Source organism: Trachypithecus francoisi, unplaced genomic scaffold (assembly GCF_009764315.1).
Source record: "Trachypithecus francoisi isolate TF-2019V2 unplaced genomic scaffold, Tfra_2.0 Lachesis_group0, whole genome shotgun sequence".
Lineage (NCBI taxonomy): Eukaryota > Metazoa > Chordata > Mammalia > Primates > Cercopithecidae > Trachypithecus > Trachypithecus francoisi.
Genome location: NW_022681453.1, coordinates 195,397,548 through 195,422,749, shown reverse-complemented (window position 1 = coordinate 195,422,749; position 25,202 = coordinate 195,397,548). Strand labels below are relative to the sequence as shown.

The window sequence follows — 25,202 nt, the reverse complement described above, 5'->3', positions numbered from 1 at the left end:
AGCTCATACTAGCAGGGAAAAAAGTGGCTGCAAACATCAGTTTGCCTGTTAGGTTTCCCCTCCAGAATCTTAGCCCCTTTGGCCCTCATGGTTTCAGTAGCTCACTCATGCTTTTAAGTAGATGATTTTATATTTTCATCTGGCTTCTCCCATTGTTCACAGGATTCTAAGTGTGCTGCCATCCAATCTGAAAAGCCTAAGTTTCGCTTTTCAAATATTTTTAAAATAGTTCACTAAAGCTAAATAAGTCAAAAATTCCTCACAATGCTATTTTCCTTTCTTCCTTTTTCTTTCCTTTCTTCTCCTTTCTTCCTTCCTTTTCTCTTTCCTTCCTTTTCTTCCTTCTATCCTTTTTTCTTTCCTTTTTCTCCTTCCTTCCGTCCTTTTCTCTTTCCTTCCTTTTCTCTTTTTTTCTTCCTTCCATCCTTTTTTCTTCTTTCCTTCCTTTTTCTTCCTTCCATCCTTTTCTTCTTTCCTTTTTTCCTTTTCTTCCTTCCTTCCTTTTTTTTCTTCTCTTTCCTTCCTTATTTCCCTCCCTCCCTCCTTCCCTCCTATGCTCCCTCCCTTCCTTCCGTTTATCTTTTTTTTTTTTTTGAAGCAGGGTCTCACTGGCTGGTGTGCAGTGGTACAATCTTTGAATCTCAGCTCACTATAATCTCCGCCTCCCAGGCTCAAGTGATCCTCCACCTCAGCCTCCCGTGTAGCTGGGACCACAGGCGTCTCCACACTTGGTGTTTTTTGTAGAGAAGGGGGTTTCACCATGTTGCTCAGGCTGGTCTCAAACTCCTGAGCTCTAGCAATTTGCCCACAGCAGTCTCTCAAAGTGCTGGGATTACAGGAATAAGCCACCGCACCTGGCCTCTTTTACCCCCCCCCCTTTTTTTTTGACAGCGTCTTGCTCTGTCGCCCAGTCTGGAGTGCAGTGTTGCAATCTGGGCACACTGCAACCCCACCTCCTGGGTTCAAGTGATTCTCCTGCCTCAGCCTCCTGAGCAGCTGGGATTACAGGCGCCCGCCACCACGCCCAGCTAATTTTTTTGAATTTTTGGTAGAGATGGGATTTCACCATGTTGGCCAGGCTGGTCTCAAGCTCCTGACCTCAGGTGATCCAACTGCCTCGGCCTCCCAAAGTTCTGAGATTACAGGCGTGAGCCACCGCGCCTGGCCCCACATTTTTGCTTTTCAAATGTTGGGGGGCCAGAGAGAGAACGACACACTGTCTCAAGAAAAGAAAAAAAAAAAAAAAAGAAAGAAAGAAAAGAAAAAGAAAAAAAAAAAAACCTGAAACAAATAAAATCTTTCTTGAGACAGGGTTTCACTCTATGACTAGGCTGGAGTGCAGTGGTGGAATCTTGGTTCACTGAAGCCTTGGCCTCTGGGACTCAAGTGACCCTCCCACCTCAGCGTCTTGAGCAGCTGGGACCACAGGCATGCACCACAACTGGTTACTTTTTCTACTTTTTGTAGAGATGGGGTTTCACCATGTTGCCCAGGCTGGTCTCGAACTCCTGACCTCAGGTGATCTGCCCGCCTTGGCCTCCCAAAGTGCTGGGATTACAGGCGTGAGCCACCACACCCGGCCAAAAATAATTTTTTTAAAATTAAAAATAAATAAATAGTTTTAAGGGGAGACAGACATGTAACAGAACTGCACAGTGGGAACAGGCCACTTCCTGGGGATGTCATGACGCTAAGTTTTTTCAGATCCACACTGACGTGCGTCTGCCCAAATATTACTAGTCTGTTTTAATTCATATATTTTATATATATGAGCTCCACTCTTGTTGCCTCAGCCTCCCAAAGTGCTGGGATTACAGTCCTGAGCCACCGTGCCCAGCCCCTATTTTCTCTTAATGCTGAAAAAGCTTTCCTGAATTATAATTTTTAAAACTTAAAAGGCCAAAAAGGGCCATTTACAGTGGTGCAGATTGAGATTTATAAGCTTCCTTTATCTTGCAATATCTTAAGAACACTTAAAGTTTCTTTTGAGACGCAGTCTTGCCCTGTAGCCCAGCCTGGAGTGCAGTGGAGCTATCTTGGCTCACTGCAACTTCCGCCTCCTGGGTTCAAGCGATTCTCCGGCCTCAGCCTTCCCAGCAGCTGGGACTACAGGCCCTGGCAACACACTTGGCTTTTTTTTTTTTTTTTTTTTTCAGTAGAGACGGGGTTTCACCATGTTGGCCAGGCTGGTCTCAAACTCCTGACCTCAAGTGATCCGCCCACTTCAGCCTCGCAGTGTTAGGATTACAGGCGTGAGCCACCAAGTCCAGCCACTTACTGCTTTCTTCAGGTGTTTTCTGGGTATTGACCCTGACTTTGGGGGTGGTTGGAGTTACGTAAAACAACATCGCAGACTTCCTATACAGACTTTGAGATGGGGTCTTGCTCTGTTGCCCAGGCCGGAGTGCAGTGGCATATCTCTTGGCTCACTGCAACCTCCACCTCCTGGGTTCAAGTGATTTTCGTGCCTCAGCCTCCCAAGTAGCTGGGACACGGGCACCCGCCACCACACCCACCTTATTTTTATATTTTAGTAGAGATGAGATTTCTCCACGTTGGCCAGGGTGGTCTTGAACTCCTGACCTCAGCTGATCTGCCCACCTCAGCCTCCCAAAGTTGTTGGGATTACAAGGCATGAGCCACTGTGCCCACCCCCCTCAACCTTTTTTTTTTGAGGCACATGTCACCATGCCCGGCTTATTTTTATTTTTTTTGAGACAGGCATGAGCAACCATGCCCAGCCAAACATTTCTCGTACATGTCATTCGGCACACATGTGAAGACAGCCGTACGAAATTCCCAGAATTGTCAAACTTACCTCCACAGGGATTTTCAGTGATCTATTCATACCAAGCAACGTGTAAGAATGCCTAGTTCCTCGCACTCTTGCCAAGATTAAAAACAAAAAACAAAAACCTGCCTTATGTTTGCTAATCTGAAGGATGAACAAACTTATGAGTATTAGTGTAATATTATGCATCTTTTCACCTAAGATTTAAGAACCAGTTATAGTTACTTTCTTGTGAATGATGTTTCTTGGGAACATAAGCATTTCTAGTTTTCCTATTGAGGACTTTTTTTGTTTTTTGAGACGGAGTCTCGCTCTGTGGCCCAGGCTGGAATGCAGTGGCACAATCTCAGCTCACTGCAACCTCTGCCTCCCGGGTTCAAGCAATTCTTGTGCCTCAGCCTCCCGAGTAGCTGGGATTACAGGCATGCGCCACCATGCCCAGCTAATTTTTGTATTTTTAGTAGAGATGGGGTTTCACCATGTTGGCCAGGCTGGTTTCAAACTCCTGACCTCAGGTGATCTCCCCACCTCGGCCTCCCAAAATGCTGGGATTACAGGTGTGAGCCACCGCACCTGGCCGAGTTATTGGTCTTTTCTTAATGAACTGGCAGATACTTTACATGAAGGAAATTAGCTCTTTGTGATGAATTGCAACTATTTCTTCCCAAGTTTGCCACAGCTTCCAATTTCCCTTGATGGTAGTTTTTGTTATGCAGAACTTTTAATTTTTATGTAGCTGATTTTTATATATTTTTAAGTTGTGGTAAAATACACATAATAATCCATTTTTATTTTTAATATTTTATTTTTCAGATTCTCAGCCTCTGCACAGCCTTAGTACTCCCTGAGAAATTCAACGTTTGCATATCCTTTCCACAAAAATGAGAGGAAAATGAACCAGTACATGCTAGTGACTGATACATTTATTAGTTTCCAACAAAAAGTCATACATGGTAGGCACAGTAGAAGTACTAACAGAGAAATTAGTTTATCTTGAAACCAATTTTAGTCAGGAAGACTTCTTCACAGAGAATTAGCTGAATATGTAAATACTAAATATATCATACCATGTATGTGATACATTTACACCTAAATATACCACACCCTCCTTTTTGGTCACAGACTATTCCAGGAAGATTAAATAGATAACTTTTAATTTGAGGCATTCCAAGAATGTCCACCCTAAAACTTAAAGTGAAATTGCTCTTAGAGAAATATTGATTTGATGAGAAGATTGATCTTGGTCTGTCTTAGCCAAATTGGGTTTATTTATTTTTACTTAACAACCAATGTGATAGTAAGAGTTGCAAACTACACTTCATTTAACTACAATCATTACTCAGAGGGCAACCACCTTAAGAGGCAAATGAAATTTTAAATTAGCACAGAATTTATAATTACCCAATCAACATTGATATAGATGCCATCAAGTATGCAAAGATTAACAACATTTCTATTACCAAACTTAGGGGAAAAAAAACTTAATGACATACAAAAATATTGGCAAATTTAAGCTAGAATTAGCTCTAGGACATTTTATCGTATTTTCAATTAAAAGAATAGATTACTAGATATCAGCAGGAACGCTGTTAGAGCTGTTTTTTTACTAATACTTGTTCATGTTAATGAAACAAAAGATCAATCATCTCTGAGCTAAATTTCACAAAATGAAATCAGTGTCTTCTGATTTAACTGTCACGAGTTAAGAAAGGGCAAAACCCAAGCACCATACTTTCTATTACTGTTCATAAACTCAAATAAAAGCAGTATCAACACAAATGAACACACAAAGAAAACACATGGTTGTTTCAGGCTCCACAACATAAGATACTGTGAGGTAACTCTCCTGTAAGACATTCCCATTTTTCTCTGGAATAGCAGATGAATAGAAATGCAGGTTTCCAAAAATTCACACAATTTAGTAACTAATTTTGATTTTGAAGCCTGATAGTAGGGGGTGAAAAGCTATAAAACCCAAATGTTTCCTGTGTTCTTTCACAAAGGACAGGGGAAGAGGATGCTCTGCCACACGGCCCCTGCTGCGTCATTCTGGACCAGTTTCAATGACCCGGACTGTCAGTCACCCCATCCAGCCTCATCCTCATCTGGACCAGATTCTGACCACCCAATCAGTTTCAATGATCCGGATTTTCAGTCACCCCATCCAGCCTCATCCTCATCCGGACCAGATTCTGACCACCCAATCAGTTTCAATGATCCGGACTGTCAGTCACCCCATCCAGCCTCATCCTCATCCGGACCAGATTCTGACCACCCAATCAGTTTCAATGATCCGGATTGTCAGTCACCCCATCCAGCCTCATCCTCATCCGGACCAGATTCTGACCACCCAATCAGTTTCAATGATCCGGATTGTCAGTCACCCCATCCAGCCTCATCCTCATCCGGACCAGATTCTGACCACCCAATCAGTTTCAATGATCCGGACTGTCTGTCACCCCTTCCAGCCTCATCCCAGCTCTTAACTCCTTCTGCGTAGTCCAGTTTCCTTTCTGGCAACTAATTCCCAATTTCCTAGAAAACCATGATTTTCTGATTTAACACTGATTCGAATCCACTTTAAACCAAAGGGAACAGGCCAGGCATGGTGGCTCATGCCTATAATCCCAGCACTCTGGGAGGCCAAAGCAGGCGGATCACCTGAGGTCAGGAGTTCAAGACCAGCCTGGCCAATATGGTGAAATCCCATCTCTACTAAAAATACAAAAAAAAAAAAAAAAAAAAAATAGCTGGGCATGGTGGCACTTGCCTATTATCCCAGCTACTCGGGAGGCTGAGACAGGAGAATCACTTGAACCCAGGAGGCGGAGGTTGTAGTAAGCTGAGATCGCGCCACTGCACTCCAGCCTGGGCAACAGAGCAAGACTCTATCTCAAAAAAAAAAAAGAAAAAAGAAAAGAAATATCTGGGATTTCCCACATATGAATATGAATCCAAATTTTGAAACTCCGTCAAACAAAACAAAACAAACACCAAAGGAAATGCTACAATGCCGAAAACTGAATTAAACTGGAGATGGAAATTAGATTACTTTAGGAAAATACCTTTTGCGTACTCTGTAAAACATGGGACAATAGCAAGAAAATACATTTTAAACCCTGCATGGGTTCCTTAATTACTTAGAATAGTACAATCTTGCTTTGATCACCAGTCATGACGAAAAGGTGAGCGAAGGCCATAAAACATGCCTTTTTTGGAAAGACAGTGGCACGTGGAGACTTCCTGGAGTTGGCCAAAGCTTAAGCTATCTATAGGAATTGTAAAACTTAATACGTATCCGTTATTAAGGAAACGACAGGGGACCCTCGCTTACCGCTGAGCTGTGCAGAAGCACATGTGTCTATGCAGCCCTCACCACCACACAAACCTTTATTAAGGACAATGAGCGTGCCCAGAGAGCAGCATGAGTAACACGTGGATAACGATTCCATGATAGAAAAGGGCTTCATGGTCCAGCTTTACTAGATCACAAAGCACTCCCTTTACCAGGCATTACTTTGTGCATCTCTGAAACATCTGAAAAATACTTTTCTGTGAAATGCTAGGCTGTAGGGAATGAGCACTTTTGGATACATTACACTGATCTCTAGAAGAATTTGGCATCTTTCTTCCATTCACTGAATGCTTCAACTGCATCTTTAAAGACAGGTGCCTATTTTCGTCCCTGGAGCCTCTCTGCGGTTTTGGATGCTCTGTATGAGTTTGCCTTCTGGAGTTCCTGTCTCTGGGATTCCTCCTCTGTCCATCTGGCACTCTGTCTGGAGGGGAGGACGGAGCGCGGAGGTGATAGCCATCCGGGGATCCTTTCTGCCGGTTTGGCACCATCTGCTCTTTATCCACCTCCTTCTGAAGTTGTAACGCCAGTAACCTGTCCTGTTCCTCTTGTTTATGTCTCTCAAACAGCAGATGCTCCAAATCTATCAGTTTCCGGGTAAAGTTTATTTCTGTTTCCTCTTGATCTGGGGAACACTCGGGGGACATTTTTCTTCTTTTTGCAGGAAAGCATGGATCCTTGACTGCTTCAAAGGAAGATTCTTGGTTTTTTCCTTTGGAAATATCCTTATTGATCAGTAGGCCCAGCTCTTCGTTTTCTGCCTCACCTGTGTTGTTTCCATTTGTCCGGGTCCTCCCTGATGTTGGGGCACACCCACTCTCCGTTCTGCCACAAGGCGTGACTGCAGTTTCTTCAGGGTCGGGAACGCTGGTTTTAGGTCCCTCGTGACTTAAGACACAGAACTCTTTATCATGATTGCCTGCTCTTGTTTCGACGTTTCCTTCGTGGTGCCATTCAGCACCACAGGCACATAACCATGGCATAGGTGGCTCTGCTGAAGAATCTGCACCTTGTTCTCCAGTTTCAAGGGGTATCTGTGGAGAAAGTGTCGGCATATCTTCTATTTCTGTGTCTTGCCCTGTTGGGCTTTTCATATCACTACTGTCAATGTCCTGTGGAGAACAGAAAAAGACTGAGTGACCTAGGGGAAAATATCACATCGTAAGATGTAAGTCTAATTACACTGATACTACAGCGGAACTGTCACTACGCAGTATTATTACTAATAAGGTATATTTCTTTCGTTTCTTTTTTTTCCAGAGTCTTGCTCTGTTGTCCAGGCTGGAGTGCAGTGGCGCGATCTCAGCTCACTGCAACCTTCACCTCCCAGGTTCAAGTGATTCTCCTGTCTCAGCCTCCCAAGTAGGTGTATATTTATTCTTCATAGAACTTTTATTTCATGGGCAAATTTTGATTAAGCTATTACTTTATTTTCACTCCCATGAAAACCTACAGATTAAAACCCATAGACTAGATTCCAAATATGGCCAATAGCTGGTATCAGGACCTGACCTCCTTTCACCTTACAAAGGTCTGCCAGGGCCAGGCGCGGTGGCTCACGCCTGTAATCTCAGTACTTTGGGAGGCCGAGGCGGTCGGATCACGAGGTCAGGAGATCGAGACCACAGTGAAACCCCATCTCTACTAAAAATACAAAACACTAGCCAGGCGTGGTAGCAGCGTCTATAGTCCCAGCTACTCGGGAGGCTGAGGCAGGAGAATGGCGTGAACCCGGGAGGCGGAGCTTGCAGTGAGCCGAGATCGCGCCACTCACTCCAGCCTGGGCAACAGAGCGAGACTCCGTCTCAGAAAGAAAAAAAACACACACAAAAAACAAAGGTCCGCCAGCACAGGGGTTTTTAACCCTTTTCTGTACTGTGGACCCTCCTTTTGGCATTCAGGTGAAGCTTACAGACCACTTCTGAGAATAATGTTTTTAACTAAAAAATTAAGATATATAGTAGCTTTACAAAAGGAACAATTTATATTGTAACACAATCATTAAAAGGTTTAAAAAAATGTGATGTAATAATGTGCATTAATCCACTAAATAATAAGATCTACCAGCCAGTCTAGTAACTCATAATATCTAATTATCTGTGTCATCCCTGAGGTAGTACCACCCACTCTCTGTTTTGCCACAAGGCGTAACTGCAGTCTAATATCAACGTAGAGATATGTATAAATGGTATTTAAAGATATCTGTAACATGGCCGGGTGCAGTGGCTCACGCCTGTAATCCCACCACTTCGGGAGGCTGAGGCGGGCAGCTCACCTGAGGTCAGGAGTTTGAGACCAGCCTGGCCAACATGATGAAACCCCATCTCTACTAAAAACACAGAAATGAGCCGGGCGTGGGGGTGGGCGCCTGTAGTCCCGGCTGCCGGGGAAGCTGAGGATGCACTGAACATGCACCGCACTCCAGCCTGGGCGAGAGATTCTCTCAAAAAAAAAAAAACAAAACAAAACAAACAAAGCAAAAAAAAAAAAAAAAAAAAAAAAACACCTAGTGTTTGGAAGACAAAGCTTGGGACTTCTATAAGTTACTTCTATAAGTAACTTGACTGGGTGTGTTTCTTTTCTTTTTTTTTTTTTTGAGACGGAGTCTTGGCTCTGCCACCCAGGCTGGAGTGCAGTGGCCGGATCTCAGCTCACTGCAAGCTCCGCCTCCCGGGTTTACGCCATTCTCCTGTCTCAGCCTCCGGAGTAGCTGGGACTACAGGCGCCCGCCACCTCGCCCGGCTAGTTTTTTTTTTGTATTTTTAGTAGAGACGGGGTTTCACCGTGTTAGCCAGGATGGTCTCGATCTCCTGACCTCGTGATCCGCCCGTCTCGGCCTCCCAAAGTGCTGGGATTACAGGCTTGAGCCACCGCGCCCGGCCGACTGGGTGTGTTTCTTACCAAGACCCTGGAAGCTACACCCATTGTTAGAAGCAATAATTGATGCTTACGGGGCACGCGGCCTCCAAGTAGTTAATACACTCACTTGTGTGGCCTTTTTCCAGGCTGTCACCTTGGAGCTCTGCTGCTGAGGACTCCTGCTGAACACACGTGCCTGATGCTGCCTTACTAGCACACTTTTCCTCATCTTGTAATATTCTTCTTTTTTTTTTTTTTTTTCTGAGGTGGAGTCTCGCTCTGTCAGCCAGGCTGGCGTGCAATGGCATGATCTCGGCTCACTGCAGCCTCCGCCTCCGGGGTTCAAGCAATACTCCTACCTCAGCCTCTTGAGTAGCAGGGACTACAGGTATGTGCCATACCTGGCTAATTTTTTTTTTTTTTTTGTATCTTTAGTAGAGATGGGATTTCACTACATGGGCCAGGCTGGTCTCGAACTCCCAACTTTCCACCCACCTCAGCCTCCCAAAGTGCTGGGATTACAGGCATGAGCCACTGTGCTTGGCCTCCCATCTTGTAATATTCTTTTTTTTTTTGAAACGGAGTTTCGCTCTTGTTGCCCAGGCTGGAGTGCAATGGCACGATCTCGGCTCACTGCAACCTCCACTTCCTGGGTTCAAGCAATTCTCCTGCCTCAGCCTCCTGAGTAGCTGGGATTACAGGCACGCACCACCATGCCTGGCTAATTTTGTATTTTTAGTAGAGATGGGGTTTCTCCATATTAGTCAGGCTGGTCTTGAACTCTCGACCTCAGGTGATCCACTTGCCTGAGTCTCCCAAAATGCTGGGATTACAGGCGCGAGCCACGGCATTCTGGCTCCATCTTGTAATATTCTAAATGAAGCTGGTGCCAGATATAAGTTATTCAGTTTTGTGAGTCTGGATTACATAGGTCAAGGATCAGGAGTCTATGGCTCACGGACCAAATCCAGCCTCCTGACTGTTTCTGTAAACAGTTTTACTGGAATGCATTCAAGCTAATGTGTTTACATATTATCTGTAGATGCTTTCACACTACACCAGCATAGCTGAGAAGCTATGACACAGACCATACTAACTGCAAAGGCGAAATTATTTACTCTCTAGCCCATTAGAGAAAAACTTTGCTTTTTAAGGTAGATTTGCTTTTTATAGTATGTTTATTTTAAAAATTGTAGTTTCCTTTAGAGAAAAAGTGCTTTTTCTCTAGGTGAACCTAAGAGGACTTAGAAAGGGTGTCTAATTAACTATAGTGGCTTTTGTTAAAAGGTAGAAAACTATGGATATCAGTAATCTATAGCATTAATAAACTAGCAAAACTCAGAACATCTTCAGTATCAACATACCTTAGATATGGAGTTTTCCCTGACTTCTTGTACAGCTTCAGAGTGTGAGGCTGACCCACACGGAAATTTAGGTGTCAAATACCTGAAAGGAAAGTTTACCAAAGTTTGAATGTTTTGAAAGGTAGATGGTAGGTACCCAACATAATAAAGCTATTTATACTGAAGGTTGTCTGGTTTGCTGCTTGACTGATTTATCAGAGTGTATTTCATTTCCACGCTTCAGGTATTTTGGTCTAATGCCAGGACAAAACTTAAATGGTTAAGTATTGATATTTTAGTGAAAAACAGAAGAGGAAGTAAAAGTCAAATCTAAATATTTCTTTTCTCTTTTTTTTTTTGAGATGGAGTCTCCCTCTGTCACCCAGGCTGGAGTGCAGTGGCGTGATCTCAGCTCACTGCAACCTCCGCCTCCCAGGTTTAAGTGATTTTCCTGCCTCAGCCTCCTGAGTAGCAGGGATTAGAGGCACACGTCACCACGGCTGGCTAATTTTTGTATTTTTAGTAGAGACAGGGTTTCACCACGTTGGTCAGGCTGGTCTTGAACTCCTGACCCTCAGGAGATCCACCTGCCTCGGCCTCCCAAAGTGCTGGGATTACAGCCGTGAGCCACGGCGTCTGGCATAAATATTTCTTTTTTCTTTTTTTTTTTTTTTGAGGCGGAGTCTCGCTCTGTCTCCCGGACTGGAGTGCAGTGGCCAGATCTCAGCTCACTGCAAGCTCCGCCTCCCGGGTTTACGCCATTCTCCTGCCTCAGCCTCCCGAGTAGCTGGGACTACAGGCGCCCGCCACCTCGCCCAGCTAGTTTTTGTATTTTTAGTAGAGACGGGGTTTCACCGTGTTAGCCAGGATGGTCTCGATCTCCTGACCTCGTGATCCACCCGTCTCGGCCTCCCAAAGTGCTGGGATTACAGGCTTGAGCCACCGCGCCCGGCCTGGCATAAATATTTCTTAATTCTTGAAAAAAACTGAAAAAGGCAGATAGCATCAAAACAATGCAAGACTCTATAGTCTTCACAAAAGTAATGAAAATGATGCTTTAAGCCAGGAGAAAGGATATGATAGCTTCTTCTTTATGCCAGAAATGTGGCTGTTCACTACATTTTAAATCTCTACTATTGGGAAAAAGTCCACAGTTAAAATTCCTTACTATTCTGGTATAGAGATGTCATCATATACACTTTTATATCAACTCTCTTCTTTTTTTTTTTCTGAGATGGAGTCTCGCTCTGCCACCCAAGGCTGGAGTGCAGTGGTGCAATCTCAGCTCACTGCAACCTCCGCCTCCCATGTTCAAGCGATTCTTCTGCCTCAGCCTCCCAGGTAGCCGAGATTACAGGTGTATGCCAGCACGCCCAGCTAATTTTTGTATTTTTAGTAGAGACTGGGTTTCACCACGTTGGCCAGGCTGGTCTCGGAGTCCTGACCTCAGGTGATCCACCTGCTTCGGCCTCCCAAAGTGCTGGGATAACATGCTTGAGCCACTGTCCCTGGCCCTCAACTCTTTTCTTAGAAACACATATCTTTACGTTTCTTTTTTCTTTTTTTTTTTGAGAAGGAGTCTCTCTCTGTCGCTAGGCTGGAGTGTCGTGGCGTGATCTCGGCTCACTGCAACCTCCACCTCCCAGGTTCAAGCGATTCTCCTGCCTCAGCCTCCTGAGTAGCTGGGACTACAGGCATGCGCCACCACGCCCAGCTAATTTTTGTATTTTTAGTAGAGACACGGTTTCACCATGTAGGCCAGGATGGTCTCGATCTCTTGACCTCAGGTGATCCACCCACCTCGGCCTCCCAAAGTGCTGGGATTACAGGCGTGAGCCACCATGCCTGGTCATATCTTTACATTTCTAAGAATCTTCAATATAATAAGCTGTTTGCCACTGAAAACATTAAGTTTTTAATATAATGGAAAATGTTATAAAAGAAGGGGGAATAGGGGAATAGAAAAGGCAGGCTACAAGATGGTAGGTATAGTTTAAAAACTGTAAAATATCAAAACACTCACATAACTATGTTTAAAAATGGCAGAAATTTCCCAGAATGTTGGTTGTCTCCAATTGGTGGTAACTTTGGGTGATTTTCAAAGAGCAGCTAGCTATTACTTTTAGAATTAAAGAAAAAAAAGTGACTATAAATAATACACAAATCTGTAAGTTACACAGTGTCAAAAGCACCAACAAGTAGCATATGGAACAATAAAACCTAAACAAAGATCTCATATAAAGAACATTCATTTATTCAATTCAATTATTCATATAAATGAATATTCCTTGCGGGCAAACAAGAGTACCTAACCCATGTATTTAGTTATATCAATCTATATATTTACTATGTAAACTTTGAAGAACAAGAACCAAATTTTCAGTTGAAAGGAAGCTTAGTCTCATTTAGTTTCTCAAGGCAGAAGAATTGATTCCTTCTGCCAATGCTGATGCTGGACCACTAGTTACCGAGTATACTAGTACCAAAGCATCAGTGTTCTAATTGTTGTTTTGAAGTTCATAAGCAAAGAACAAAATGTTGTTACTTATCCAACAGAATCACTGAACATTCATTAACTCTCTTGGATATTCCTTATTTATAATAACCAAGTAATGTATGAATACATGCTCATCCTAAAAAATAAGCAAAACTGGCCGTGGTGGTTCATGCCTGTAATTCTAACACTTTGGGAGGCTGAGGTGGGAGGATCGTTTGAGGCCAGGAGTCCAAAAACTGGACAACACAGCAAGACCCATCTCTACAAAAAATTAAAAAGAAAAATTAGCTGGGCATAATGGTGTGTGCCTATAGTACAGCTACTCTGGAAGCTGGGGTGGGAGGATCGCTTGAGCCCAAGAGTTTGAGGCTGCAGTGAGCTATTTTCTTGCCACTACGGCCTGGGTGACAGTGAGACCCTGTCTTTTAAAACAGAAATATGGGAAATATATGTCATCAGCCCTTTCCCTTCCCATGTTTTAAGAACTTTTTTTTTTTCCTTTTTACCTTGCATCTGAATTTTTGGGATCCATTTCTATTTGCTTCCTTTTACATTTTATATTAAGTTTCGCCTAAAGCTGCCTCCTTACATATTTTAGGTTCAGCCCAAAGGTTTCTCTGTACATAGTGAACTACAGCCTAAATGGAGGTGTAAACAGCCTGTAACATAGTCTTGTGCCAGTCACCAAGTTTTGGCCAAAGGGGGCCAACTGTTCAAATTAGGCAAATGCCAAGCTGTAGCCACTCCGGCTGTTTCTGCACCTCACTTTTGCTTTCCGTGTATCACTTTCCTTTTCTGTCTGTAAATCTTCTTCCAACATGTGGCTCCACTGGAGTCTCTCTAAGCCTACTGTGGCTCCAGAGGCTGCCCAATTTGTGAACTGAACTTTGCTCAATTAAACTGTTAATTTGTCTAAGGTTTTCCTTTTAACATATATAATCAATTTTTTAAAAAAATACGACTTCTGGCCGGGCGCGGTGGCTCAAGCCTGTAATCCCAGCACTTTGGGAGGCCGAGACGGGCGGACCACGAGGTCGGGAGATCGAGACCATCCTGGCTAACATGGTGAAACCCCGTCTCTACTAAAAATACAAAAACTAGCCGGGCGAGGTGGCGGGCGCCTGTAGTCCCAGCTACTCGGGAGGCTGAGGCAGGAGAATGGCGTAAACCCGGGAGGCGGAGCTTGCAGTGAGCTGAGATCTGGCCACTGCACTCCAGCCTGGGCGACAGAGCGAGACTCCGCCTCAAAAAAAAAAAAAAAAAAAAAAAAAAATACGACTTCTATGAAATACATACTATCGTTTTTATTTATTTTTTGGGGGACACAGTCTCGCTCTGTCACCCAGGCTGAAGTACAATGGCACGCGCCTCCTGGGTTTAAGCAACTCTCCTGCCTCAGCCTCCCAAGTAGCTGGGATTATAGGCATGCACCACCAGCGAATTTTTGTATTTTTAGTAGAGACAGGCTGGTCTCGAACTCCTGACCTCAGGTGATCCACCCACCTAGGCTTCCCAAAGTGTTGGGATTACAGACATGAGCTACCACACCTGGCCACTGTTTTATTTATTTATTTTTTTGAGACGGAGTCTCACTCTATTGTCCAGGCTGGAGTGCAGTGGCACAATCTCAGTTCACTGGGTTTTAAGCAATTCTCTCTGCCTTAGCCTCCTGGTAGCTGGGATTATAGGCACTCGCCACCATGCCTGGCTAATTTTTGTATTTTTAGTAGAGACAGGGTTTCGCCATGTTGGCCAGGCTGGTCTTGAACTCCTGACCTCAGGTGATCCACCCACCTCAACCTCCCAAAGAGCTGGGATTACAGGCTTGAGCCACTGCACCTGTAAGGCAGGGTCTTGCTCTGTCACTAAGGCTGAAGTACAGTAGCACCATCACAGTCACTGCACCCTTGACCTCCCAGGCTCAAGTGATCCTGCCACCTCAGCCTCCCAAACAGCTGAGACCACAGGCATGCCACGCCCGGCTAATTCTTGTTATTTTTTGTAGAGACAGGGTTTCCGCATGTTGCCCAGGCTGGTCTCAAACTCCTGGGCTCAAGTGATCCACCTGCCTTGGCCTCCCGAAGTGCTGGGACCGCAGGTATGAGCCAGCACACCCAGCCTCACACTCTTTTTCACACTCTTTTTTTGAGATGGAGGCTCGCTCTGTCACCCGGGATGGAGTGCTGCAGTGTGACCTTGGCTCATGCAACCTCCGCCTCCTGGGCTCAAGCAATTCTCCTGGCTCAGCCTCCCCAGTAGCTGGGATTACAGGTGCCCACCACCACGCCTGGCTAATTTTTTTGTATTTTTAGTAGAGACAGGGTTTCACCATGTTGGCCAGGCTGGTTTTGAACTCCTGACCTCAAACAATCCGCCTGCCTCATTCTCCCAAAGTGCTAGGATTACATGCGTGAGCTACTGCACCCGGCCTGTGATTTGCTTTTTTCACTAATGTCTTAAGATCTTTCCAAGTCTGCCTTATGAAAACAAATAGTTTATGAGAGAACAGTCATACAACGTATGTAAGAATCACAGCACAGCATGGTTATGGGGAGGGGGACACTGACTGGAAAGGGAAAGGGCACAAGCAAAGCTTTGTAAATATTTCCTGTCTTCATCTGTAGGGTGGTTGATACACACACAAAAATTCACCAGAAAAGTGTACTTAGCATTGGTGCACCGTCTTTTTAAATTTAAATTGTTTTACTTTTTCTTTTTTACCCTGTCTTATGGTGCTGAAGACTGGTGCACTTTAAAATATGTGTTTGCTGCTCTGTGGTCCATTAAAAACAAAACAAAACAAAACAAAAAACATGTTGTTCTTCTAAAACATTTAAACATTTCGATTACCATGAAAGCCTATATGCTTATTACATGGTTGAAGGGAAAAGAAATCATTGGTTCCAAAGTCTCCTACGGGGCCTCCTCATCTCCCACCTCACACTATCCTGAGTTTCTTATATCTTACTTTTTAAAACAGATTCACCACACTTTTGCATCTCCAAACACTTTACTGATTAGCATTGTATGATTCTGAGCGAGACTCTGTCTCAAAAAAAAAAAGAAAATTTGAAAAGTTGGAATTCTGACTCGAATTGCACTAATTGTATCGATCCGTTTGAGGAGATCTGACCATTTTGTAGGATTAGGCATCATCTTCTAACCCATGAATACTGTACATTTAATATAGTACGATGTTCTCCGTGGGTCTTACAGATTTGTAGTTTTTTGAGACATGGTCTTGTCTGTTGCCCAGGCTGGAGTGCAGTGGTAATATCACAGCTCACTACAGCCACAACCTCAGGCTCAAGTGATCTCCTGCCTCAGCCATCTGAGTAGCTGGGACGACAGGTGCGTCATCACGCATGGTGAATTTTTAAAAATTGTTTAAGAGATGGGGTCTCCCTCTGGTGCCCAGGTTCGTCTTGAACTCCTGGGCCCAAGCAATCCTCTCGCCCAGTCTCCCGAAGTGCTGGGATTACAGGCATGAGCCATCATGCTTGGCTCAGATTTTAATACATTTATTTCTAAGTACTTTTATTTTCTGATACTATTATCGACAGAGTATTTTTAAAGTTACATTTGACAACTGACTTTTTGTATAGATTTTATATCTGGCAACCTTGCTAAACTCTTCATTCTAAAAATGCACCTCTGACTTTTTGGGTTTTCTACATAGATAGTTATACTGCCTCTGAAGAATGATAGCTGCTTTTTCCCTCCTTTCCAGACTCATATGTTTTATCTCCTTTTATTGTGTTACTGTGCAGACTAAAATCTCCAACATGAGTCTGAAAACAGGTGGAGAGTAGTAAGCCACCTTTGTGTTTTCCTGACCTTAAAAGGGGAATGGCTGGGCCTGGCGGCTCACTCCTGAAATCCAGGCACTTTGGGAGGCTCAGGCAGGAGGATCGCTTGTACCCAGGAGTTTGAGGTTGCAGTGGGCCATGATCGCACCACTGAGCTCCAGCCTGGGTGACAGAGCACGCAAGACTCTGTCTCAAAAAAAAAAGAAGGAAATAATTTCCATGTTCCACTATTAAGTATGATATGTGATGGAAGACTTTGGTAGATATCCTTCAACAGGTTAAAAAAGTTTCTGTTACCACTTCATTAAGAATTATCATCTCATGTATTTCATATTCATACAGCTAATGGAATAACTTGCATTGATTCATTTTCTACCATTAAACCAGCAATATATTCCTGGAATTGTCTTTTTAAATACATTTTCAGCTGCTGTTTTCTTTTTTGAGACATGATCCTAGCTCACTGCAGCTTCGACCTCCTGGGCTCAAGCAATTCTCCCACCTCAGCCTCCCAAGTGGCTGGGGTTATAGGCAGTGCCACTGTGTTTGGCTAATTTTTTTATTTTGTGTAGAGACGGTGTCTTACTATGTTGCCCAGTCTGGTCTTGAACTCCTGGCGTCAAGCAGTCCTACTACCTCAGACCTCAGCCTCCTAAAGTGCTGGGATTATAGGCATGAGGCACTGTGCCCAGCTTTTTTCTTTCTTCTTTTTTTTTTTTTTTAAGAGACAGGATCTTGCTATGTCGTCCAAGCTGGTCCCAAAGTCAAACTCCCTGGGCTTAAGCAATCCTCCTGCCTCAGCCTCCCAAGTAGCTGGGATTACAGGTACGTGCCACAACACCTGGCTGCCCTTTCTGATATGGCATGTAAAGCCTTCTCAATACCACTTTAGCCACATACCAGTTTTCACGCATATTTTCAGTTCTGTATTTCCAACAAAATTTACTCTTCAATCAACAAGTTGTTTAGAAATTTTTCTTAATTTTAAAACTATATAGTCCTGTTATTCATTTTTTTTTTTTTGAGATGGAGTCTCACTCTGTCGCCCAGGCTGGAGTGCAGTGGCACGATCTGGGCTCACTGCAAGTTCCGCCTCCCGCGTTCACGCCATTCTCCTGCCTCAGCCTCCCGAGTAGCTGGGACTACTGGCGCCGCCACCACACCCAGCTAATGGTTTTGTATTTTTAGTAGAGATAGGTTTTCACCATGTCTCGATCTCCTGACCTCATGATCCACCCACCTCGGCCTCCCAAAGTGCTGGGATTACAGGCGTGAGCCACCGCACCCGGCCCTGTTATTCATTTTTAAACTTTTGAATTGCGGTGGAATTCACATAAAATGGAACGCCACATTTTGTTTACCCATGCATTTGTTAATGGACATTTGGGTTGTTCTACCTTTTGGTTATTTGAATAATGTTGACACAAATACTCATGTACTAGCATTTGTTTGAACACTTGCTTTCAGTTCTTTTGGGTACATACCTAGGAGTGGAACTGCTGGGTCATGTGCTAATTCTGTTTAACTTTTTGAGGAATCACCAACTGTTTCCTGCAGCAAGACACCACTTTACATTCCTACCAAGCAATGCGCAAGGATTCCAGTTTCTCCACATCTTTGTCCACACTTATTCTTTTCCCTTTTTGTGGATTATAGACATTCTAAAGGGTATGAAATGCTATCTCACCGTGGTTTTGATATGCATTTCCCTAATAACTAATGATGTTAAACGTATCTTCGTGTACTTATTGGCCATTTTGTACATCATGGAAAAAACGTCTACTCAAGTCCCTTTGTCCAGTTTTTACTTATTTGTCTTCTGTTGTTGAGTTAGAAGAGTTTTCATATATTCTAGGAAACAGACTTTATCTGTTTTTAATATTGTTACAACTTTAATCCGTCAGTTTCTCAATTTTTACTTTTAAATCCTGTTTTTTCTTGTATTTCTGGTAATTTTTTATTTTTATGTATTTCAAAGTATATATTTAGATACATAAAGATTCATGAGTTATATAGCCTTAAGCAGAATATTGTATCCATATGAAATACCTCTGCATTTTAGAGGTTTTCTCTTCATTTTTACTTTGCACATCATGAGAACTGGCAACCCTGATATTGTCACATCTTTTTTTTTTTTTTTTTTTTTTTTGATAGTACCTCCCTCATTTAACATTCCCTTCTCCTAAGCTTCCTCCCACCCCAAATCCAAAATTCCAACAAATCTTGGAAGGAGGTGAGTTACTGCACATATTTCCTCAGTTAAACCAGAAGTCCTTATGTATTTTTCAAGTCTACATTGTGGTTTTTAAACTTTTCCAACTATGAATTACACGGGAAAGCTGATGTTCGCATAAAGCCACCAACTCCACCTAGTACCTGAGCCTGGACAGTGCTGTGGTGAAGCTCAGTTTCGCCACCTGGGACTACTGGCTCCTGCATTCGGTGTAACAGAGAAGAAATACGAAGACAAACTGTAAACTCCTTCAATGAAGATAAGCCTATCCGGGACCAGTTTTATTCATCTGAATTTAAACCAAGAGGAAGAGGAATCCGATGGTTCACTTTGAGAAAAGTGGGAATCCTGAGCCAGTAAAAGTATAAATCTGCACAATAACTGGCTGAGTGAAAAGCCTGGCACATTTCACCTCTCTCTTCATGCTGGCCAACAGGAAGCTGTGAGAGTAGCTCTCTCCTTTTCACTTTACCTCAACCTCAGACTGTTTTCATACAAAGTTCATGGACCAAACTTTGAGACTCAGTAGTCTATATGAACAGAAAATGCTGGCATATAGTAGGAGGTCAATAAATAATTCATAGCCACGCTCACTTACTTCTGAATATTTCCAGGGTTTCTTTGTTTGTTCTTACTTTTCTTTTCAGACTTGGGTGTAACTGGATCAGATTTTCTGGAATTCAAGGGAGAAGCCGAGATACTTCCCTCACAGAAATTGTTCTTCAACAATAGAAAAAGCGTAACAGACATTATGAGAGAGAACTTTATGATAAAATAAGCTATTAATTTGACTAATTCAAAAATTCAAACAGCATTTTTCAGAAATTATAGTTACATTTAAATTCTATACATCCCTTGAAGAATATTGGCCATGCACAACTCAGAATAAACTATGTTCATCCAAGTTGGTCTAAGTTAATTACATTTTTATTATACATCATCAAGCACAAAATAATGCATAATACTAATCTCATCAGCTGATAATTCCTGTTGATTTTTCTTTCCTTTCTTTTCTTTTTTGAGCCAGAGTCTCGCTCTGTCGCCCAGACTGGAGTGCAGTGGCGCGATCTCGGTTCACTGCAAGCTCCACCTCCCGGGTTCACGCCATTCTCCTGCCTCAGCCTCCCGAGTAGCTGGGACTACAGGCGCCCGCCACCTCGCCCAGCAAATTGTTTGTATTTTTTTAAGTAGAGACAGGGTTTCACCGCGTTAGCCAGGATGGTCTTGATCTCCTGACCTTGTGATCCACCCACCTCGGCCTCCTAAAGTGCTAGGATTACAGGCGTGAGCCACCATGCCCAGCCTTTTTTTTTTTTTTTTTTTTAAAAAGACAAGGTCTCACTCTGCTGCCGAGGCTAGAGCGCAGTGCAGCAATCACGGCTCCTTGCAACCTTGACCTCCCATGTTCCAGTGATCCTCCTGCCTTCACCTCCCATGTAGCTAGGACTACAGGCATGAGCCACCATGCTTGGCTAGGTGGGTTTTTTTGTTTTGTTTTGAGACAGTCTTACTCTGTTATCCAGGCTGGAGTGCAGTGGAGTGATCATAGCTCACTGCAGCCTCAACCTCCTGGGCTCAGACAATCCTCCCATCTTAGCTTCTCGAGTAGCTAGGACACAGGCATACGCCACCATGCCCAGCTACTTTCTAAAAAATGTTTTGTAGAGATGAAGACTCACTATGTTGCCCAGGCTGGTCTTCAACTATTGGAAACAAGTGATTCCCCCACCTCAGCCTTCCAAAGTGTTGGGACTGTAGGTCTGAGCCACTGCGCCCAGCCTGTTGATGTTTTTAATAAATAATTTTACATAATTACTTTTATCTATATGGACATATTCAAAGAGCTGTGGATATACCCGCAAGAAGAGTTCTATGTAATAATATTTTAGTTCTGGACTTTAAGGGCATATCAATAAAAATCATAAATATTTACTTGCTGTACCAGTCTCATAAGTTTCTTACTACCCTAATGGAAAAGTTCATATATGGTGATGATGAATATTTGGCCTTAAACCACCAAACTTTCATAAATAAATAGAAAATTATTGGGCCGGGCGCGGTGGCTCAAGCCTGTAATCCCAGCACTTTGGGAGGCCGAGACGGGCGGATCACGAGGTCAGGAGATCGAGACCATCCTGGCTAACCCGGTGAAACCCCGTCTCTACTAAAAAATACAAAAAAAATCTAGCCAGGCGAGGTGGCGGGCGCCTGTAGTCCCAGCTACTCGGGAGGCTGAGGCAGGAGAATGGCGTAAACCCGGGAGGCGGAGCTTGCAGTGAGCTGAGATCTGGCCACTGCACTCCAGCCTGGGCGACAGAGCGAGACTCTGTCTCAAAAAAAAAAAAAAAAAAAAGAAAATTATTCTAGGCTGGGCATGGTGGTTCACGCCTGTAATCCCAACACTTTGGGATGCCGAAGTGGGTGGATCACACAAGGCCAGGAGTTCAAGACCAGCCTGGCCAACATGGCGAAACCCCATCTCCACCAAAAATACAAAAATTAACAGGGTGTGGTGGTGCCTGTAATCCCAGATACTCGGGAGGCTGAGGCAGGAGAATTGCTTGAACCGGGAGCTGAGGCTGCACCACTGCGCTCCAGCCTGGGTTACAGAGTGAGAGGCTGTCTCAAAAAAAATTAGTTAAAAAGAAAGTATTCTACAATATCAATAAATCTACTCATAAAAAATAAGTTAAAAAATTATTCTATAATATCAATAAATCTACTCTTATAATACCATGGGAAAACTAGATATATTTCTTCCCTATTCCAATTATTATTCCATTGGTCAATGACTTTTAGTTTCCTGATTGTGTATCTTTCTAAAGTGATTCTACTCAAAAGACACATAAAAAGGTGCATATAACCCAAAATTTGGGTATATTATGATGAATGGTATGCCTCTCAAAAAAGAAAAAAATTCCCAATTCTGAGTATACTCGTTTTGGTAAGAGAGTGTGTGTGTGTGTATATAAATATATGTATATATATACACATATATAAATATATGTGTATATAAATATATGTGTCTATATATGTATATATAAATATATGTATATATATAACACATATATATTTCATTCTATTGTACTGTATTTCCCAGAGTAAGACCTGTCTCAAAAAACAATACAATAGAATAAATACAATAGACAATAGTCCTTGTATTACCCATGATCTGATGGTAAGTGTATGTTGAGATATCTGTTATTTGAAAGCTGAGGAATTGTTTTCAGAGATGCTCAAACCTGAATGTTTCGCGCTTCCCTAGATGCCTCTGAAGATAGACTTCCCTAGGTCCCATCCCTGGAGACCCTGATTTAATAGATTTGGAGTAAATAGGAGAGTTCGTATGTCAACCGCACTCCCAGGTTCCTCTGCCAGGCTTGTTCAAACCACTAGGCTCCACTGTACCCTCTGATCTTAAAGTATGTGTTTTATCACACACCCTTTAATTCATTGTTTTACAGGCAGCAATTTAACTACAGGAAGCATAACATCCAAGTTTAATACATTATCTAAAAATTTAATGTGCTTTACTTTCAAAATGTGATTTACATCCATAAAATGGAATATTGTTCTACTCTTTAAAAGAATTAGATTGACTATATGTAGTAATATGAAAAATCTCTAAGATGTATCAAGTGGAAAAAATGCAAGCAGCAAAACAGTGTGATTGCTTTTTGTATAATCCTTTTTAGGTGAACAAAGAAAAAAAGCTTTTTTTTTTTTTGAGACGTTCTTCCAGGTTGAAGTGCAGTGGCGAGATTAGCTCACTGTAACCTCAAAACTCCTGGGCTCAAGGGATCCTCCTGCCTCAGCCCCTCCCAGTAGGTGGAGCTACAGGCAGGTACCACCACACTCGGCTAATTATTTAATTTTTCTGTAGAAACAGGGTCTCACTTTGTTGCCCAGGCTGGTCTCAAACTCCTGGGCTTGAGCGATCCTCTCGCCTCAGCTTTCCAAAGTACTGGGATTATAGGCCTGAGCCATTGCACCCTGGCAAGAAAAAAGTTGTAAGAAACTGTTAATAGTGGTTACCTTTGGGGAAAGAGACTGATATAAATGGAAAAGGAACGGGAGTGGAGAGGTGAAAGAAAATTTAAAAGGAGGCTTTCATTCTTCACTGAATAGCTTTCCTACATATAAAAAAGTTTTTAAACAATCTGCAGTGACTCACACCATAAACCCAGCATTTTGGGAGGCCGAGGCAGGTGAATGGCTTGAGCCCAGGAGCTTGACATCAGTTTGGGAAACATGGCAAAACTGTGTCTCCATAAAAAACTAGCTAGGCATGGTGGTGCAAGCCTGTAGTCCCAGCTACTCGGGAGGCTGGAAGGGTCACCGGAGCCCAGCGGTCGAGGCTGCAGTGAGTCATGATTACGCCACTGCACTCCAACCTGCGTGACAGAGTACGACCTGTCTCAGAAAACCAAAAACCCCAAAAACCTGGAAGAGCAAATATGTAACAATATGCAAAACAATTTTACTTTAAGTAAAGAGAAAATGTCATCAATAGCTTCTAATTATGGCAACGCCATCTCTTCTGTTCTTTGAAAACCACAGTCAAAGCAATAGGAATGCTAATAGTTCGCTTTCCGTATCAGCAGGCTCCGAACACTCAAATTCGACCAGCCTGGGGTGGAAAAAGACAGTCTTTGTGGGATGCAGACCTGGAAACACAAGGAGCTGATTCTTCCTATGAGTGGGTTCTGCAGTGCATACCAAGGGGGGACCACACCTCAACGTTCTCGCCTACAACTTACAATATCAATGCTTAGCTTTCTTGCCAGTTCTTCATCACTTCTCAGTTGCTCTTCCATCGCTCTTCGCCTTTTTTCTGCCTGTCTTTTTTCCTCTTCTTCCTCCTCTGCCAACAGTCTCTGTATGTATTCTTCACTGGCTCTGTTCTCTTCTTCCTCGCTGGCCCGTCGCTCTGCCTCCACCTTAAAAGTGATTAATAAAGAGCAATCCTTTTCTGAACGCTTTGGTATACTTGCAATATTTCATAATAAGAATAAAGTAGAAAAAGAACAAATTGGGAGAGATTTAAATGATCTCAAATGGAGTAGATTCCCGCAAGATAGCTGTCCCATCTCGGCCTCCCAAAGCACTGGAATTACAGGTGTGCGCCTCCGCACCCAGCCTGAGATGCATTACAAGTGAGAATTACACACAAAATTTTGAAGACTAACAAAAAAAGAGAAAAAGCTCTATTTATGTAAAACTTCACATGTAATTAAAACGTAACGCTTCACTGTAAACACTGCTTTTTAGGTACTTCTTCTACTTAGGAGCTTCACAGTCAGCCCTTTAGCCTTTCCTCATCTAAACCCATAATCTACCACCCTTTTTCTTTAAGCTCAAAACTTTAGGGAAATTAAAAAACGTCCTGGTATGGATTAAATTAGGAAAAAAAGAGTTAAAAATTTTCCTTAATATGTAAATGCTTAGGGAACACTATCACATAAGAGCATTTATCATGTAGAAGTAAATTATGGCAAAAAACAAAGCCCTTATAAAATATATTAAAATTATCCATATTTCAAGATATACTAGTTATATAAGCACACAAAACTAAATTAAAATCTGAAACTAAAAACACAGCAGAGAAATATTCCAAAAAAAAGAATATTTAGCACCTACCTTACTTATTTCCTCTTCATATTCTCTTCTCAATTCCCCAGGTTTACTTAACAGACGAACTGGCTGACAGTCATCAGCTATTTCATATCAAAAAATAAAATAACATTACAGACAACACAATTTTATGGTAACTTTGGTCTTCCATTAAAACTTACTAATATTAAAATGAAAAATTAAAATATACAACTATTAACAACTACAGCAATATCTCCTTTTGGAATTCCATTCTTAAAATTTATTATTTTTTTTCTAGATTTACTTATTTTTTTTGAGACAGAGCCTTGCTCTGTTGCCCAGGCTGGAGTGCAGTGGCACAATCTCAGCACACTGCAATCTCCATCTCCCAGGTTCAAGCGATTCTCCTGCCTCACCCTCCTCCTGAGTAGCTGGGATTATAGGCATGCACCACCACACCTGGCTAATTTTTTATATTTTTGGTAGAGACAGAGTTTCACCATGTTGGCCAGGCTGGTCTTGAACTCCTGACCTCAAGTGATCCACCCACCTCGGCCTCCCAAAGTGTTGTGACTACGGGCATGAGCCACTGCGCCTGGCCTGGAATTCCATTTTATAAGGTTGGAGGTTTAGGGTTTTGGGTTTGAAATGGCACATGAATGCATATACTTAACCCTTCCTCTAAACTCCATTAAAATGACAGTAAAGAAATTTTTAAAA

General features: G+C 42.8%; 1 protein-coding gene across 1 annotated transcript in view; it reads right to left on the bottom strand.

Annotated features, from left to right (window-relative positions):
• Positions 1 to 3,583: 3,583 nt before the first annotated feature.
• RNF168 (ring finger protein 168) overlaps positions 3,584 to 25,202 on the bottom strand; it is a 37,698-nt gene continuing 16,079 nt past the window's right edge. The window contains exons 2-6 of the mRNA XM_033213207.1: positions 24,528 to 24,604; positions 23,648 to 23,827; positions 19,486 to 19,607; positions 10,370 to 10,451; positions 3,584 to 7,258 (exon numbers count right to left, since the gene is read on the bottom strand). Of these exons, the coding sequence (XP_033069098.1) occupies positions 6,305 to 7,258; positions 10,370 to 10,451; positions 19,486 to 19,607; positions 23,648 to 23,827; positions 24,528 to 24,604 (1,415 nt within the window). The 3' untranslated portion in view covers positions 3,584 to 6,304. The remainder of the gene's footprint in view (positions 7,259 to 10,369; positions 10,452 to 19,485; positions 19,608 to 23,647; positions 23,828 to 24,527; positions 24,605 to 25,202) is intronic.